Here is a 20,199-nt window from a genome sequence, read left to right on the forward strand (position 1 = left end):
TTAAAAATCTACAAAATCATTATCCCAAAGTACAAAATCTCCAAAAATACAATCAACTGGATCTAAACCGAAATGCCGATAATAATCTATAAACGAAATCCTTAAAACTACACACGCAAAAATGGTCGGTTTTCACATTTCCCCTATTTTATTTCAGTGTTGCCATACTTGATTTTTTTGTTGGGGATTTCTTCGAGGATTTTGGTTTCGGAAATTTAGATTTGGGGATTTCGATTTGGGTATTTTTGCTTTGGGGCTTGGGTACCTAATTCATTTTCGAGACATCTAATTTTGAAAAAAAATATTTTAACATTTTTTAACATCAAACATTATTAAGACAATATAAAAGTTTGTATAGGAAAAAAACTTATTAAAATCAATTTAAGTAAACTTAAAAACAAATAACGATTATATGTGGGGGGGGGGTACCTTTTTCGATACAAAAATATTTTTTTATTGAAAGAAGCTAAATTAAGAACAACATATTGACTTAAAAAACCATATTGACTGAGAAAATTTTAATTTTCAATTTTTGACCAACAAATTTGTATGGGGACTATTGTTATTTTTAGAATTTAAAAAAAAAGGAAAAAAATACCCCAAACCGAATTTGCTTACAACCTTAATTTTAAAATTTCAAGTCAATTGACCCAATACTTTGGGTTGTAGGGCCCAAGACAGAAAGACGAAAGAAATCGGGGGACCAAATTTTTTGACTTCTCTACCATGGTAATGTAATGTTTGGTTAAAACCTCTACTTGGAATTTTTTTACGAATACAATACTTGCCATATACATATTATGTAGATCCTTTCTCTATTGGTAGTTAAGAGTTATAAAAAACTTGCGTTTTTTCATAAAAAGCGTAGTTTAAGAAAAGTGTTAACTGTGTTTATGCTCAAGTATTTATTAATTTAAATTCTTCAAGAAATCAATGCTTACTTCTATCGTTGAAACAGAACAATAGTTTAACAAAATAACTTGAAATTTTGCCATAACCTTATTAAGGCCCAATGCTTAACAACGAGTGTTGCTGAGAGAACAGGATTCATGGAAGTTTTGTGGGCTAAAAGTGAAGTTCACTTACACTTCTAAGTACAATTATGGAGTGAAACAAATATTTTGAATTTTAAGGCTTTAAAGGTTACCCTAGAACTTTAGAAAACCCCTAGGAACTCATAAATTATTTCCCAAAATTAATGACGGCGTTAAGAACCTAAAGTACTAAATGTTTTCGAATGTTAGCATTTAAAAACATATTCCTACTGCCTTCACCAGATGACCAAGTCGAGTTTTTAAACACAAATCTTAGTATTTTATTTAATCAACACTAAATAAACAATGGTTCACTAGTAGGATTAAAGACTTTAATAAGTGAGTTGCACAAACCATTACGAAATAAATAAAATATAAAAATAAAATATCTCAATACCACACCATCGACTTGTACAGACACTTTGATCAGTTTCGATTGTGTGAACGCCGTAGACATAGTTGAAAGTTGCATAAATATAAAGTCCAATGCCACTAGTGCTGATGATTTGAGTACAATTTTCATTAAAGCTATTCTTCCCTTGCTTCTACAATGCTTTACACATGTAATAAATACAATAATTACCCGCAACAATAGAAAAAAGCAAAAATAATTCCTATCCCCAAAAATTTGCTTTTCCTTTTCTATCTAAAGTCTGTGAAAGGATAATGCAAAAACAATTTAGCAGCTTCATCAGTCGCAACAACCTTTGAGTCGATGTTCAATCGGGTTTTCGTTCACACCATAGCTGTATAATGATACTAACTAAAATAATCGAAGACATAAGGACTGAGCTCGATATTGATAAAGTAACTTTTTTAGTCCTACTAGACTTTTCAAAAACATTCGACATGGTGAATCACTCGATACTTCTGAATAAACTGCGTCACAGATTCAACATATCTTCAGAAGCTTTAAAATGCTTTCTTCCTTCTTGAATGATAGAAAGTAAGCCGTTTTCTTAAATGAAAATCTCTCCGATTTTCTTCCGATTCAACAAGGACTTCCCCAAGGATCAATTTTATCCCCACTTCTATTTTCATTATATGTGAATGAAATCGGTTTCATTATAAATGAAGTATCAACACATTTTATGCCGATGACATTAAAATTTAGAAATTTACAAAATCTGTCCTTTGTGTTTAATTGAAGACTGCGTTTTCACCCTGAATAAAGAACTAGGGTGTCTTGCAATGGGTTGATTCTCAACGCAAACAAATGCAAACAAATTGATCTGGAATGACGGACGGACTGTTGCGCCGTCTTATGTATGTAATGCTAGCAAGGACCCTAGTTATACTAGTTCTCACTCATGGATGCGAAATTGTTTACAAATGCGATTCCATCAGCAAAAATAAACTAAACATAGCCTTTATTGGTATCATTCGATGCATCTTTGGGTTAAGAAACTACGACCATATTTCACATTTGCAGGAGATTCTACTTTATATGCTTTTAAAGGACTTCATGAAGCCTCGAACATTGATATTGTTTTTTAAAATCTTGAAAACACGTTAAACCAGCTTATCTCTTCAAAATCAGATTGTTAACATTGACCTCAGAAATTCAGTTTTTCATCGCTGCATGTGGCTTTTGGAACTCACTTTTCACTCATCTGCGGGATATAAGTGATATGTGCAATCACCAAAAACATATTAAAATCTTCTTTTCTAACCAAAGCAACTAACTTTTGTTTATAATAAGCACACACTTAAGGGGATATTACTTCCCTTATTATGCAGAGGCACAGTGTGAGCACTAGGAAGAGGAGAGGGAGTTTAAAAGGAGATGTCGGTGCACATTTGTTTTGAATTCCTGAATATTGCAATGACTAGGAAAGACAGAGTGTGGTAAGGTATTCCACATTCGCGTAGTACGGCTAAAGAACGAATCTTCGTATTTGACAGTACGGCCCAAATTGGGCTCGAGGGTATACTGATGAGCATTCCTAGAAGCGCGAGTATTACGGTTGAACTGTTTAAGGGGAGGAATGCAACTGGCTATTTCACTAGAGCATAAGCCGTTAACAGAATTAAAGTCCAACAACTCACAACGCTAAGCCATGTAGAGCGAATTGATCAACGCTCCAGCCCGGAAGGTGAAGACCTCAACCAACTTCGCGTGCGAAACTGGAAACAGCTAGCTAGGGACCGAGCTGGCTGAAAACGCATGTTGGTTTAGGCCCAGGTCCGCCTGGACTGCAGCGCCACCTTAAGTAAGCAAGTAAGTATTTATTTGAGTCGAAAGTAAATTTTTAACCAAAATTAAGTATTGTTTTTTTTGGGTTCTTATTTTTTGTAAAAAACTGAAAATTAGATTTTTCTCAAAATTTTACTGAATGTTGACAACAATATTTTTTAAAAGATAAAAGTAGTTTAAAGCCAATATCTCAAAGTTTTGAATAGATATTTGAGTCGAAAATAAATTTGTACCAACTTTTATTAATTTTTTTGTTTAGGTTTATATTTTTGTAAGAAAACTATCAACTCGATTTGTTTCAAAATTTTACTGTGTTTTTTTTTAACTGCTAAGTTAAAAAAAAATCGATCATAAAATTTTATTTAGAGCCTTTTTTGAATCTTTCTGCATTATTATCTGTATAACAAAATTTTATTTGAAGTCGAACGTCGCGAACGTAAGAACGTACGCATGGACAGAAATCTTTCTGAAAATCTTTTATTTCGACTCTAGGGACTTTGAAACGTCGAGAAATGTCAAAATTTTCAATTCGACAAATCGGACCCATTACAATAACTTCCTATGGGAAGTTAATAATCTGTCGGTTAATTTTTGAGAAAATTTTAATTTTTAATTTTTGAGCAACAAATTTGAATGGGGACTACTGTTGTTTTTAGAATAAAAAAAATTAAAATAAAAGGCCTTACGCGAACTGGCTTACAACTTTAATTTTGAAATTAGCAAAATATACATGATTTTCTACTACTCAAAACTTCAAACGTGTTTATCTCAATACTAGGTACATTGTTTTTAGTTTACGGGCTCATAACTCAAACAATTTTCAATTTATTGACTTTTAACTTTGAATATATTTTGGATAATACATTTTGATTAAAACAACATAGATTTTTTTTAAATATAGCATAGTTCATTTGTCACTAAAAAATTGCGCACGATTTTTTCATTTGACTAAAAATTAATATATAGCTTAAACCCTACGTACTTCTATAGCAGTTTTTAGAGATGTCATAATTCATTCAAAATAAGATTAATTTGTTCAGCCTTTCCATCAAAACGCACCCATATCTTTCAATAAATCCTTAAATATTCTAAAAAAGTCTATTTTATATTTTAAAAAATCCGTTGAAACTAATTTTGTTTAATATTTTTTTTGCACTTTGGCAGTGTGTTAATTTCATAAAATGTTATATTCTACCATAATTAATTTTTGACGTTTAGTTTGAGGTGAGATCAATTTTTTTTTAGGAAACATTACGTACATCAATTTTAGTGTATCTTTAAAATAGGAACGAATTTTAAACTACTTTTAGCCTTCTTTTCTACAGCATGTTCAATTTATAGTCATTTTATTCACCATGCTACTGTCAAATATTGGCTGTGGTGGGAAATTAACTTTGAGTTTTATTTTTAAACCGCGATGATTAAACTTTTTTTTTTGAATAATGAACAATTCATTCAATTTAATTTGTATTTTTTGACATTAAATAGGTGAATAATTTAGTTGGAACTTTTAAAACAATGCAATCATTTTGGTCAGTTAAAAGAATAACTTTTAAAATCTTACATTCTTATAAATGAGAAAATTAGAAGTTCATATCTTTGCTAAAATCCTACAAGAAACATCGAAGAGAATTTAAATCATTTATATAAATAAACGTAAGATGTGCAAATTACCTTTTTAAGTTGAATTTTCGATTAAAACAAAATTCCATTCATTTGAATTGATTTTATTATAAAACATAAGAAAAAATAGAATAATTTTAAGTAATCAGTCAAAAATCCAATGGTAAATAAAAATTGAACAACAAAAATACTATAAATGTAAATATGTAAAACTTAATTCTAAATGAATAAACATAATGAATATTTTGAATGATATTTATAACAATTATTATTATTGAATAAAAAAAATAAGAAGCAGTTTTGTTGAACATTCCTCGTAAACAAACCGATTTATGAAAAATTCACTAAACAAATCTTTCAAATACGGTAGATTCCCCATTTTAGGTCTTGATGTTTTGCATTGCTACTGCGTCCATTGTTGAAGTTATCACTGTGTTCAAACCTAACTTCAGATAAATCCAATAAAGTAAGGTCCCGATAATGATTGCCTTACACACTCGATCCAAGGCAAATAAACTGCAAAATTAAGAATTGATATTAAGATGCAGAAGACACAGTTAATTATAATGTTGTAAGTTTATACAATTTCAATTGTGTCCTGGATCTTGGAAGTGAAGACAATGGCTCTTTCATGACATATTGTCTGCCTCCAAGGAAACTATACTTCATGTATTCCAATTCGTCCAAGTCATCGGTATTCATTTTAAATCTAAATTAATAAGAAATTCCTATAGAAAACATAATAACAAAAAGAAAGAGGACTCGTACATCTCTTTGTCCTTTGGAGTTAGGTCAGAAAATATTCTCATAAAATTATCAGACTTGAAATCCCAGGAACGTGTTGTAAAGAACTGCAAGAGTTCCAATCCAGTAGCGATTTTTGTCTGAACACGTACCATGCTGGAATAAAATGATAAAAAGGTATAAGACACATATTTTATTAACTGGTCTCGAGTTTTAGTCTAAGAAGCAAAAAGTTTAAAAAGTTTATTTTTTGTTAATTTGAAGAATTGTAACTTTACTTCTGTGACTGTATTCAAGACCGATCAAAAGTAAAATTAAAACAATAAAAGAAACGTATAATTAATTTTATATACAATCGTCTTTGTCGAAATATGAAGAGCAGAAAGTCAATGCAATAAGCCGGCAGCCACATAAAGAATACCACACAAAACCAGTGGTAGAGCTTGTTTGTTGTCATATTACCATCAGGATACCAAAGGCCAATCTCGAATGGATAATCAAAGGCAAACTGTTTACCTACGTCCATGATCCACTTCCATGTCTTTTTCTTATTTTCAGAGCAAGTTATATTAAAAACCGGCACTCGATCTGGTCTGGAAGCATAATAAACAAAAAGTGCATAAGAAATAATTTATACCAATGTTAAACGGAAAATAAACATATTTAGTTTTTTTTTTAATGTTACAAGTGTTCTTCAAATATATAAAAGATACGCACTTGAATTGAAGTGTTTTTGTGGAAAGATGTTTGCATGAATACAAAGTGTTTCCTTAGAGTAGTTTACGAAAACAAAACAGTCTTATTAAGAGCTTAAAGTATTTCATTCGAAAATACTATGAAATTGAAATCCCAGTGAAAATGTATTGAATTTTGACAGCTGACTCTTGGGAGAACTAAAATGTTTTCCAATATAGACGGGTTGATTTTGACAGCTCGTGGCAGCCATATTTTTTTTACTTTCTGTAAAAAAATATTCTTTTAATCAGTCAAAGATAAATCATCATGACAAGTTTCAGTGTCGAGCAAAACGTGCAAATGATGAAACTTTATTATAAAAAAGGGTTGGAAGTTGATTCCAATTTCGGTCGAAAAATCACCTTTAACGATGAGGCCTATTTTTTTACCTTACCTATTGTGAATAAAAGAAATTTTCTGTTTTGGGACTACACCTATCCCCTCGAGGTTCACTATGTGCCAATAAATCCAAATAATCCATCAACGGCGTTCGATATATGTCGATGATGACCATGGTTGACACCTAAGACATATGGTTTTAACAGAGTGGCACTGCTTGCCACACAGCTCAAGACAAAATCGATATTCGAGCAGAATAAGCCAACAAAATCATGTAGTTTTAGAACTTTAGACTTTTCTTGAGGGAGTTTTTTAAGTCGCAGGTCTAAGCGAATAAGCTGCAAACCGTCACTACTCTCAAAGACAACATAATCGAAGTTATCGGTCAGATTTAACTCAATTTATGCGCCAAAGTTATCGAAAACTGGTCCCCTTGATTACGCCGATTGGTTTTATTCAATTTTAAAATCGACCCCCCTTTTATGGAAACCCTTTATGTCAAAATTATGTTGACATTACTCCAAAGTAAAGGATTAGACTTGATGGGTGAGAGGGGATATTCTCTCATATGAGAAAAATGTAGACATCTTAATCACTCATAATTCAAAGCAGAAATACAACTGTCAAAAAGACCGTGTATCTTACAAATTTCTTTTTCTGTTTTTTCCTTGTGTAAATGTTAATCAGATGTCAAAAATAGAACATAAGAGCATATCAGATAACAGAGCATAATTAACTATCATTATTAACAAATGTCAAAAGTAAAAGTAAGTGACATTTATTCAAAGATTTCTAATTCTGATTTGACTCAATTTGACATTTCACAATAATGTCTCGTTCCCACTCGTTTTCTATTAATCTAAAATCTGCTCTACCATTTCAACGTCAACTTTTAACAATTAAATAGGAACAAAGTAAAATGAATGAAACGTCAAAATGAGTAGCGTTAAACAAAGTGACAAATAAAGTTAAGCTCCCAGAATAAGACATGCGCTTAGCTCAGGCCATGTTCACATTGTTCAAGTTCTGTTTGGATATGTTTACCGGATTTTGTGCATTTGTTAAGTATCAACTCTGATATTTTTTCTTTGGTAGAAAAATAAAAGTTCAACAAAATAACTTTTCATACAATATTTTGAAATCGAAATTTTAATCAAAAATACTATTTCGAAAATTGCCTTCTTCCAAAACTGAAATGGAACAAAAATCGAGTTGAAGCCTATCAAATGAGTTTAAACCGAAATATGACAGTACAAGGAATAAAGGATAACATTTTGATGATAGAAGTTTTTGAGAACATCATAACATCCACAGCCATTACCCTTCAAGCTAATCCAGTTGCCTGCAAAGCTAAATCACCGTGGTATGATAAGGACTGTGAATCTGCGAGGAAAAAATCTTTTGCGTTTTTAAACTTGTACCAAAACTTCAATGCCATTTCTTTAAAAGCCGACTACATTATTGCTATAATAGAGCCTTTAAAGCTATTTGCGATGCCAATAAAGTAAACTATTTGAAGAAACAAGCAGAAAGTATAGCTGTCTGCAGAAACTCTTCTGATTTTCGGAAAGCAATAAGAGTCCAAATAGGAAAAACGTTTGGATCAAAGACACTTTTATCTGCAACAGCACTTAAAAATCATTTTCAAAATCAGTTGAACGCAGAATTTTTCTCTCAACCAATTCAGTATGCCAGGCCGTATTTCGAAAACCTGATACTAGATAGTGAAATAACAATCTCAGAGGTTGAAGTAATTGTAGCGAATGTAAAGGAAAATAAAGCTCCCGGATATGATCGGATCCCAAAGGAATTCTTTTATTAACTCTTCGCTTAAAATATTTATGGAAATCTTAAGAAGCCGCCTCAGAAAATGGGTCAAAAGTAACATCTTCTCAGTAAAGTACAAATTGGGTTCAGGAAAGTGGACAACATCTTTAACTTGCGAACATTGCTGAATTACAGCTTCGTAGGCGCAAAAAATTATACACCTTTTTCGTCGATTTCCAAGCAGCTTTCGATTCTATCGACAGAAAAGCCCTAATTTACAAGCTGTTTACAGACGGGATATCTCTTAAATTTGGAACGTTGATTGAAAACATCTACAAAAAAACAAGCTATACAGTATGGGATGGACAAAATTTGTCAGAGTGGTTTCTTGCTTTCGCTGGATTGAAACAAGGTTGTAATCTCAGCCAATCACTATTTTGCCTTTACATTCAAGATTTGAATAATGAATTTCCATGTGGTATAACAATCGATGGGTTCCCTATTAAAATACTTATGTATGCAGACGACCTAGTTCTGCTATCGGAATCACAGGAGTCCCTGCAGCTAATGATCAATAAATTAAGGGATTATTGCTTTAAGTGAAACCTTACTGTAAATCTCAACAAATCAAAAACTATGGTCTTTCGGAGAGGAACAGGACCTTTGACTGAAAAATAAAAATGGTACAATGGTGAAGATTAAGTCGAAAATGTCAAAGAATACTAATACCTTGGTTGTACTGTAACGATGAACCTGAATTCCGAAAAGCACCTTGAGAAAAAGCTATCGGCTTCCAAAAACGCTGTTGGTACAGTATGGCAAAATATTTACGAAAATTCTGATCTCTCACTCAGCACTGAAAAATTTTAACGCAATGTCTCTGTCCATCATGTTATATGCTGCAAAAATTATGGGTCTGGCGCCCTTCGGAGACCCCTGAAAAACTCCTCCGATTCTTTTTAAAACGATAGTTTCGTCTACCGGACACAACACGAAACTAAATATGACGACAAATATGGCAACAAAATATTTTAAAAGAAGTTGATCTTTACAAAATTCAAATAACAACAGTAAGCAAGGCTATCATCTGGCTGACGGCCCCTCTTATCATGCCTTATAAGATTTAAGTCAATTAACCATAATGATTTTGTAAAATTTTTCTTGATAAATCAATAAATCTATCTATCTATCTATCTGTTTCGAAGAAACTGTCCTAACCCTTTCATCCCATAAAATTGGGCGATATCTATTTTTCCTGATGGGCTATATCTTATTAAATTGCTTAAAAAGAACGTGTAAGTTAGATTAGAAAATAAAGGCTCTTTACTTCTTGAATATACAACATTCTTAAACCTTTTTCTTTTAATTACCTACTTTACTTCCTTTATTTTTGTAAATTTATCAAATTATTATCTAATAAGTCTTTTTAGAGCTTTCTTGTTAGTTAAGACCATTTAGACCATATTTTTCATAATCACGCATAAAGCAAAACAGACGACAAGTTTTTTTTTTAAGCTTAAACGAATAATGAACGTGAATGTTTTTCTCACTAAATACCACTTTTTGCCTAAGTCTGGCTATACAAAAAAAAAAAGAGTCTTTCCTAAACTTTTTTGTTTGATTTATGACACACTTAGGTATGTTATGAAGCAATTTCCCACTCAGGCATCAGGCAGACTCGTATTTTAAGCATTAATCATATGTTGTGTATTTTGCTTGCGTCTTAATGAGGTGTTGGGTTAGCTGTCATACAAACGGGACAAATGGGGGGATTGGTCATTTATCAAAATTATTTACAAAACATTTCCAACAATAATAGTGATAATTATTTTTTATTTTCATGAAATAAATGTGACCAAATTTAATTTGAATATGAAGAAAATGTTTTTGACATTTCGTAACTGTCAAAGAAAAACGGGAATACGAAGTACTAATTTTTGGTCAGGCTAATTATGGCATCAGTACTGATCATCAAGAACGATTTATCAAAAGAATCATCTTAGCAAAAGAAGGGAACAATTATTTCTTAAGAATTGTCAATTTCGTTTCATCACTGGAAAACTTCAACTGATGCTATAATTATAGTAAAATGTTCATCACTGATTTGCAAATTACAAAAGAGTTAACTATAAAATTAAGATTTATTTACGTTTTTTATTAAAGCCTGCACTAATTAGTCAAATAAAAATGAATAATCCTATTTCTTCCAATTATACTTACTTCTTGGCTAATTGCATGTGCATGTAATTATATGGCAAGACAATCAATCCATTTACAGCCAAATCAACCGGTATAATCTCAGATTTAAGTTCTCCATTGCATATCATTGATCGTATAACACCTTTACCGGCTCCAATCATAACTCCAACTGGTCCATTCAAATTGTCTACCCATCCGGGGAGAGGTTCCATATGTGCTGGAGTTACTATAAAAAAAAATAATTTAAAACCATGTTCCTATAATTTTTCGTTTTTGGTGAAATCTGGTAAAACACGTTATTTTGTTTTCGATTTTTATTTTCTTCACTGATGGAAATGAAAAAATTTTGATGGACCACACTGTTCGCACATTATACACACAGAAAACTTACGATGTTTGTATTTTTGTTTATGATTATTTTTTTTCTTGCAAATTTAAAGAAGAGTAAGTAAATAATATAAAGTGAGTCAAGGTTGTCCAAACAATAAAGTTTAACTTTAATGGTGTACTTGTGGTATGAATAAGCGCGACAATAAAGCAGTTTTTGTGTTGTTATTTTTTTCTTGTACATATTTAATGAATTTGTGAAACAAATCACGATCAAGGGAAAATATTTGTTTACGATGCCGATGGTTGAAATTAATAACTTTGACGTCTCTTTGTAAAAATGATACTTGCAAATGTTTGTTGAAAAAACACACAAATTGAGTTAACAATCAAGTATGACAAACTTAACACACTAACAAATTAAAACTATTATTTTATGAAGTGTCATAAAGCTAAAGAGTTTTCTAATTTGAATTTGGCAAGTTTAACTTTAGATTGTGAACGCACCCTTAAACCAATGACGAACTGTCAATGTCAAATCATTTAGAGGAAAACAAATGTTTAGCTTGACGCAGTTCATGAAAGAAGAATCTGTATGAATTAAAACTCAGAGCCAAATTTCAAGTTGGTGGAGTAAACGTTTTTTATCATTGACTATTTTGAGTGAACGCTTCCGAGGAAGTTAAATGTGTTATATTTGCTTTAAAAAAAAGAAATGTTTGTTTGAGAAATATTTCATTTAACTAAGAACTTTTTTATTAGTTCATTTTCAATGTTTTCAATCAATAAACAGATTATTTTGATTTGATAATTGGAAACGAAAGTGGTAAAAGCTATCATTGAAAATATCTGTCATTGAAACAAAATGTCTTGATTGGAATCAAAAATCAGCTGTTTTCATTGTGGAAAAATAGAAATATATTTTTTAATCAAAAAATCTTACACAGTGCCGGATTTAAGGGTCCAGAGGCATCGGGGCAATAAAGGAGCGGAGGCCCCCACGCCCCAAATTATTTTCAAAATAAAGTAAACCATTTTTTTCACTCGAGTTTTTGAATTAATAATTTATTGGGAATCCAAGTAGAGTCCTTAAGTATTGAATAAACACATATATGCATAAATATAAACGGAAAAACGAATTATCTGAAATTAAATTTTTGGGTTAACGAACGAAACCTTTCGAGCTTTTTTCGACGAAAAATCGTTGATGATTTCGTTGAAATCCAGTTCTCGGAGTAAATCGCTTTCAATGCTCAGGAGAGAAAGCTTCAATAGACGGTTTTGACCCATCGTTGTTCGAAGTCTATTTTTTATAATTTTCATTTTTGAAAATGAGCGCTCTACAGTGCAATTTGTTACCATCGAAAACAAATACATTCTTAATGCGATTTCGAGGTTTGGGAATGTAACTATGACATTTTCGTGAATTTGGTAGTAAAATAGTTCCGGCGATGGATCTATTCCATAGTTTTTTTCATTTTTGTATGAGTCAATCAATGAACCAACTCATTACTAGGCCTAGGCTCTAAATCATCCGGATACACTTTCAACAATGCTTCTGCTGCAGGGTGCAAATTGTCAGCATCCATCTTCTCGATGTGATTCAGGAATCCAAATCTCATAAGCTTTATAGGCATGCAATCTTTCAGTAAGAGAAACGGAAAGCTGGAAATCACTGGGATGAAGGCGGATAATTGGTATTTTTCCGTGAGTGACAGATTTGCGTCTTGTACTTTCCCGTAATCGAGCAGATACAACCTCACGTTTCTCGTTCTGATGCCGTGCTTCCTCGTATTTATCTAAATCATTTCGTTTGGATTCCAGAAATGATTTCAATGATTCTAGTGCACGCATTTCCCATTCAAGAACCATTTTTGGGTCTTGCAACATCTTGTTTATAGCGTTGAATAGCTCCAAGATCTTGCGAACAAAGCGGTTTTGAGACCACTCATCTTCTGCAGAAGTTGTGTTGCTTCATTACTCAAGATTTCTTTTCACTCTTTATTGAAAGATATGCTGGTTAGAGCTTCTTCGATTTCCGAATAGCCATTGACTAAGGCTTTCGTAGCTTCAGATCGACAAGACCAACGAGTGTCGCTGAGCTTTTTCAAGACTAAAAACTGGCCGCTTTTCTTCTCCGACAATATGTCAATCAGAATACAGTGCCGCACTGGACTGGCTGTGAAAAGCGTGTACAAATTCTGTACGAAATCAAAGAATTGAACAGCCGATGAACAGTTGCCTTTCCAGCAAAATAAAATTCATATCAAAAGGAAGTCCCCCTGTTTGTTTCCCCTTCCCTCAATCCGTCCCTGATCTTACAGCTTATCCGCGTCATTTTGACACCAGGCATAACAAATATGCCTTCTTTATAGCTTTTAAGACTCATAACGAATTTTTCAATGATAAATGTAACTATCTATTGGCCTAAAAGTCTTAATTTTCCTGATTTTTTTTAATGGTAGATATTTTCAATGACAGCTACAAAAGCTGTAACCGAACTGTCAAAAGAATCACAATGGTTTTATTTAGTGATGATAAATAACTTCTTATAGATCAATTTCATCAAAATATCATATTAACATTTAAAATAAAGCAGTTTTTCAAATGAAAACAGATACAAGTTGTCATAATCTCTTACAAACACCACTTTATCCTCAAAGTGGTGCATACTTGCGACATTTTAACGTGGGGCAATTTTTGAAAGATGAAATATACATACTCGTACAATCAGTTTTCAGTGAGCAAACAAAAAAAAATTTAAGTCTTGAGGGCAACTTTAAGATAACGTTTTTCAATAACTTATTTCTGTCAACAGCAAAACTAAGTCTAAGGGAATTGACAAAAAGAAACATTTAGGATTTTACTTCTTTTTAAGATGACGTTTAAAATCAATTGATATTTTATTTATGGCACCATAAACAAAAGAAATTAAGACATGACTTGTAAATTTTAGTGGAAAAAATGACATTTCTAAAATAGATATTTTAACTGTCAAGTTTATATTTCTAAGATGTCAAAGATTTCTGTATTTTTATAAGTATAAACAAAATTTCTCATACGAAACTATCACTATGAAATCTTAAAATTGAATTTTTATGATTCGGTTTCTCAAGAATTCTCTCTCGCACAATTCAAAAAGTAAGAAAAGAAATACAAAGCTAATTTGATTAATAGGTGTGTTCATATTTCATTCTCCTGCTTTGTTAATTCGTCGAAAAATATTCTCAGAAACATAAACTGGCCAAATGACAATCATAGGCAGATGACATCTGCTTTGCTGGTAGCGTTCAGTTCCTTATCGTAAAACCCCTTGATCATGGAGTAACTGGAATAAGTAACAAAAATTAACTGACCTTTATTTTCGTTCTAAAGTGATGTGGACATTTTTAATATTTTCCATGCTTTAAGAACATTTTTTTATTTATCATTGAATAAATTAAGAAACTTTGGTAAATAGTCATAATTTCTTAGGAATATTGCAAATAAGTGAACTCGAATAAAGAAATAAAACACAATTTTATTCTTTTTTTTTATAGAAAAATTGTATAAATGTAAATAAAAAAAACAAAACGAACACATTACATAGTAACTTTAATCCTAAAAACAAAATTTTAACTTTTCATCAAAGTCTGTCTACCCAAAGACAACTCCCCAAATTCCAGTTGCACAAAGTAACCAATAAATGAGTCCACCAACTATTAAAGTCTTGCACACTCGATCAACAACATATTGTCTAAAAATAAAAGATTTAAAATTAGTTTGAAAATAAAATAACTTTTGTTTTGTTTAAAACTTACATTTTAAGATGTAATCTAGCTCTAGGGAGATCTTCAGGTTTCTCTTTAAGCAAAAATTGTCGACCACCAAGAGCACATCTAATCATATACTCTTCTTCACTGACCTCAGAATTCATGTCCATATTAAATCTAAAAAATAGCAAAATCATAAATTTATTTCTGTAAGCCTTAAAAATTTGAATCAATATCTGACAACTTACATTTCTTTGTCTTTTTTCCCTAAGCCCTGCCATAAAGCAGCATATGCTTCAGACGTGAATGTCCATCGTTTTAATGTAAAGAACTGTAAAACTTCTAACCCTGTAGATATTTTTTTATGAACTTTGATCATGCTAAAAAATAAAAGATAATTTTGAATGAAAATTGTTTTTAGGAACTAAGAAATTTCTCCTCACAATCTCTTTTGCAAGAAAATCAGCAACAAAAAGTCGATCAAAATCGCTGGCAGCCAATGGAAGAATATGGTATTGATTTTGTGATGTAGTTTATTTGCTGTAATGACAGGATCCGGATACCAAAGTCCTGCATTGAGTGGATATTGATAACCGATTTTTTTACTAGTTTCAATAACATGGCCCCATGGAACTTTACGATGATCAGCATTTGTCATGTTGTAAACGGGAATAGTGGCAGGCCTTTAAGAAGAAATGTTAATATCAGACTTTTGACGGAAGGGAAGCTTTCAGACGGATACTTACTTCTTTTCCTTATTGAATTCATAGGGAATTACCACTAATCCATTGATGGCATAATCCACTGGGATAACTTCTGACAGATTTGATTTTTCAACCAATATCGATCGAATGACACCTTTGCCGGCTCCAACCATTAATCCTGTGGGTCCGTTCAAATTATCAACCCATCCGTGAACTGGCTCATTAACCGATGGCGAGACTGTTTTTGTTTTATGGTTTTTGTAACGAATAATTTAAATTTTAGTCACTTTTAACAAAGCTTTATTTAATTTTACCACGACCACGGAAGCCTTTATGATTGTGTGTTATGTTTGTAAATGTATTTGTAAAATGTATTTTTTTGTATAAATTGATGATGGTATGAGTGTTAGTGTAAAAATGTGTGTGTGTAAAAGCGTTTCTTATTGTTTAAAATGAGTTTATGTTTTTTTTGGTGATAGTTTCTGTTTGTTTACGAAGGCTTTGTTGTAGGGTTTTTTTTAAACCTTTTGTCTACGATAAGGATTGTTCTTTTTTAAGAATGTTTATCCTTTTTTTGATGCATCTAGAATTTTATCACTGAAAACACTTTTCATTCACTTTTAGCTACGATACCAACCTGTTTGTATACTTTTGATTGTCAAAGATTTAACCAATGATTATCTTAATAATTTGACATTTCTGTCATTTAGAATTTAAAATGTTGTTCTTTAACCTGTACAGTAAATAACTAATCTCATTTGAATGTAATTTAACTTTAATAAACTGTCAAAAATGACATCAACAAATACATCTTTTCACAAATTGAATCTGGCTTTGTTATTGAAGCAGTACATAGATTTATGATTTAAAATAAGGTCTTCAAATTGTAAAATACACCCACTGATATTGATTGTCATATCTGTGAGTTCTATCTTGTGGGTGTGGCTGTCAAATTTGTAATTTACTTTATTGTTACTTGATGCATTTCAGAAGAATGGGCACCATGTACCAATATCGACCTACTTTTTTGAATCTGCTTGAGAAAGAATTAATTTAAAAACATTCTCAATGAAATTTTCTCAATCAAACAGATCCGAAAGTATATCAGTCAAACTGACAGAATTGTTTTCCCTTTCTCACACATTTGAAATCTGTTCTGTTCAGCGTTTTTTTTATCTCTGAACACACTCTGAACTTTTAGAAGTCACCGTCTGTACAAAAATAGTAACACAATTTTAAAGGTCTGAACGCACTAAGTATAAAAAAATACGATTTTGAGTTTGACAGTTCAGGATCTGTTCAGACACAAAAAGGGAAAACGAATATGTTTTTGGCCTGGACCTTGTTATTTAACTGGTATTTTGACAGCTACTTCAATCTAACTATACTTAAAGCTGGTTTTAAAAAGAAATTTTGTCACTTTATATTCAGAATAAAATATAATTTCTCAGTCAAACGTATTCCAAGAAAAGTCAGTCATTAATTCTGATAAGGCGAAGTCAACTGTGAATTGATATCTATTGAAAACAATTGTTTTTGTACAAAAATAGAAACTTTATTTTTTTCATTTTCCTCCAATCTAAAGATAATAACAAACCCCTATTTAATATAAACCTATTTGTTTTTATATAAAGCTCTGAAATAAAATAATCCTAACAATAACCTAATATTTGTGCTAAATAATATAATATAAATCCAGTTATAAGAACCTTGCAAGCTCGATCTAAAATGTACATCCTGTAAAATTTTAAAAAAACATACAAGTTAATCTTAAAAAGTCCTTCAAAAAATATCAAATATTTGTTTTACATTTTTAATTGTTTTCGAGCCCTTGGCAATGTATCAAGTGATTCTTTTAATAAATACTGTCGACCACCTTTAACGCATGATATCATATATTCTTCAGCATCTTCGACTGCGTCCATATTCTGATTGAATCTATGAATAGTTTTCTTTTAACATGAGAAAAAATCTTAAGTAAATACCAAAAACAAAAAACTCTGCCCTTCATAAATTTTGAATTGGATAGTTTCGAATTAAGTTTCAAGACAGAGAATTTCAAGAAATTCAACAAAAATATCAATGACATACATCAACTGGTCTTCTGGTTGAAGTTTCGGCCAAATATTTCCATAATGTTGCGATCTAAAATTCCATTCTCTAAGAGTGAAGAACTGAAGAACATCAAGTCCAATCGATATTCGATTTTGTATCCGTATCATGCTAAACAATTAAAGATCTGTTTGATTCAATATTCCAAAACTCTTTTGACATTTGGTACACAAAGTTTGCTATAAACAGTAAAAGATCTAATCAATTTAGAGGAAGAAACCTCAAAAGAAAGTTTCGTAATAGTTGCTTGCAACTTTATGCAAGTCTCAGAGAAATAAATTTCAATTTCGAACAACAACTAACTTCGTGTACCCATTATTTCCATCGTACTTACAATCTCTTCTGTCCCAATAGCAACATAAGGAAATCAATTAAATACGCTGGCAGCCAATGGAACAGCAGAACATTAATATTGTGCAAATACTTGTTTGTGGTGACGCAACCATCTGGGTACCAGAGTCCTGCTTCAACCGGATATTGGTAGCCAATCTTTTTGCTCAACTCAATAACCTCCCCCCAGCAGATTTTCCTATGATCCGCACACGTTATATTATACACCGGCACAGACGGTGGCCTACAAAATATATTTAATTATCAAGACGTTAGAGTTCACTTTGTTGCGGAACCAATTGTTTAGGTTTACTTCATTTCGGCCGAACCAAATTCATAGGCAATCGTTATTAGGCCATTGATTGCATAGTCCACCGGAATGACTTCTGACTTGAAGCGGCCATCAATGAGCATCGATCGAATGACACCTTTTCCGGCGCCGACCATAAGTCCAGTGGGGCCGTTCAGATTATCCACCCATCCGGGAACGGGCTCGTAGGCCGAGGGTGATACTACATGACGCACAAAATGCTAGTTTCTTTTAACCACTTGACAGAATTTATACAGGGTGGTGTTTTATAGATACCTATTTATAGTGTAAATACCACGTGCATCACAAAATAACCAAATTGTAGTTCGTTGCCAAGCGTACATATCTCTAGAGCCTCGCATATTTTTGAGGGCTCAGAGAAGTTACAACTTGAAGAGTGTTGGCGTGTAATTCGAGGAGTATAATTTAATTATTATTGTCTTAGAGCCTTTTTTTACAAACATGCTTTAATTTTTTTTTTATAATTTCGTGCAACGGGGAGGGGAGTTCATTCCATATTTTCGTTTTCAAAATTACACTCACGTTTGAAGTACGTATACATGCGAACTTTTTTAAGCACTTTTAGGTGTTTAATGTGTGTTTTATTTATTTAACAATTTATTTTTCTTTTGTTGCTTAGTTTTTGTTTTGTTGTGTCACTTTTTCACTACTCTAGCACTACTTTTCATGCGAGGATAGGTTTTGGTTTAGAAATAAAAAGTTTATTTGTTTACCTTTGTTTTAGCAAGCACATTAGCCTATTTTCAATTTGTTTTTTTTTGTACATACAAAAGTCATTTTGAAGTTTTGTTTTGTCTTAAGTGTCAAATATAGGTACAGTTCATACATAAAGTTTGTTGGTTCACAGTGTAAACTTACCATTATGTTTATAGATAGACTTTTATCGATGTTTAGTTGTGCATTGTTTTATGTTGTTGGTTTTTTTCTCACTTGATTTCTTTTGTTTAAACTCAAATGTTACAAAAGGGATTTTACCAAATCAAATAAAAGAGTCGTAGAATTAATCTAATAATCAGTGATGTAAATAAATATATATTTTTTTTTATAAACATGCTCATTTCAAAATAAATTAATAATAGCGTATGTGGTGTGCGAAAAGCGGATTACATTATTATTTTATACAAATTAATATAAAATATTGTGATTAACAAAATTTTGCAAAGCTATGACCAATTAGTATAAATATGTTGCTTAAATTTTTAAAAATAGATCGAATGTTTATTTTTTTATGATTTCTTAAAATATGAAGTTATAGAAATTGCAATTAAATTTTGTGTCAAAAGAAATTATACGAATGTGGGTTTAAAAAAAATGTTGATTAGAGGTAATTATTTTCTTAAAGTCTAGAAAAATTACTTTGTTTATCGTTCGAAAAACCTTTTGCAGTTAACATGTAAAATTATAGCAAGTTATAGGAAACTATTATGAAGTTTAGGTGGTTGTTGTCTATGGTTTTAGAGTTGAAAATGTCAAACTGTGTGGACAATAAGGTTTCAAATACATAGTCCAAATTTATTTTGAAAATCATAGGTCTTTTTTTTATAAGACAATTTTACTTAGCGGTTATGTTTACTTTTGGTTGAATGGAAATTTAAATAAACAAAGCTGTAGCATTTAGAGTGATGTTAATCCTTAAGTGTATGTTGAGACACCATTACATCTACGAAAACGGACTTGTTGGTTGGTGAAATAATTGGATCTTTAGAATGATGCTGGCCAGAACGTTACAGTCAATGATTACTGACTTTTTCGTGCGTTAATGAAAAAAAATGATGTGCAAGTTTAACAAGACAGTGCCGGTGAAACATATCAAACAATTTTACCGTAATTAAATTATTGTAGAAAACGTTCAGTAACTGAATAGTTTGACGTTACAGACCCGTGAGTTGGCCTCAAAGATTCCGCGGTTTACCGTCGCTTGTTTGCAATCACATCTGCACTTACATCTCTAAATGTAGAGAGTTCGCTTCGGAAGTTAATTCATTTAATGCTTACTAGCAGAATA

At 31.6% G+C, this 20,199-nt stretch overlaps 1 protein-coding gene across 1 annotated transcript in view; it reads right to left on the bottom strand.

Annotated features, from left to right (window-relative positions):
• Positions 1–4,942: 4,942 nt before the first annotated feature.
• Positions 4,943–20,199, bottom strand: part of LOC129949069 (uncharacterized) — a 39,700-nt gene continuing 24,443 nt past the window's right edge. The window contains exons 5-18 of the mRNA XM_056060293.1: positions 18,177–18,375; positions 17,868–18,107; positions 17,513–17,644; positions 17,231–17,359; positions 17,085–17,158; positions 15,464–15,659; positions 15,161–15,400; positions 14,766–14,894; positions 14,637–14,701; positions 10,660–10,864; positions 5,952–6,191; positions 5,623–5,754; positions 5,438–5,563; positions 4,943–5,370 (exon numbers count right to left, since the gene is read on the bottom strand). Coding sequence (XP_055916268.1) covers positions 5,235–5,370; positions 5,438–5,563; positions 5,623–5,754; positions 5,952–6,191; positions 10,660–10,864; positions 14,637–14,701; positions 14,766–14,894; positions 15,161–15,400; positions 15,464–15,659; positions 17,085–17,158; positions 17,231–17,359; positions 17,513–17,644; positions 17,868–18,107; positions 18,177–18,375 — 2,243 coding nt within the window. The 3' untranslated portion in view covers positions 4,943–5,234. The remainder of the gene's footprint in view (positions 5,371–5,437; positions 5,564–5,622; positions 5,755–5,951; positions 6,192–10,659; positions 10,865–14,636; positions 14,702–14,765; positions 14,895–15,160; positions 15,401–15,463; positions 15,660–17,084; positions 17,159–17,230; positions 17,360–17,512; positions 17,645–17,867; positions 18,108–18,176; positions 18,376–20,199) is intronic.

Source organism: Eupeodes corollae, chromosome 3 (assembly GCF_945859685.1).
Source record: "Eupeodes corollae chromosome 3, idEupCoro1.1, whole genome shotgun sequence".
Taxonomy (NCBI): Eukaryota; Metazoa; Arthropoda; class Insecta; order Diptera; family Syrphidae; genus Eupeodes; species Eupeodes corollae.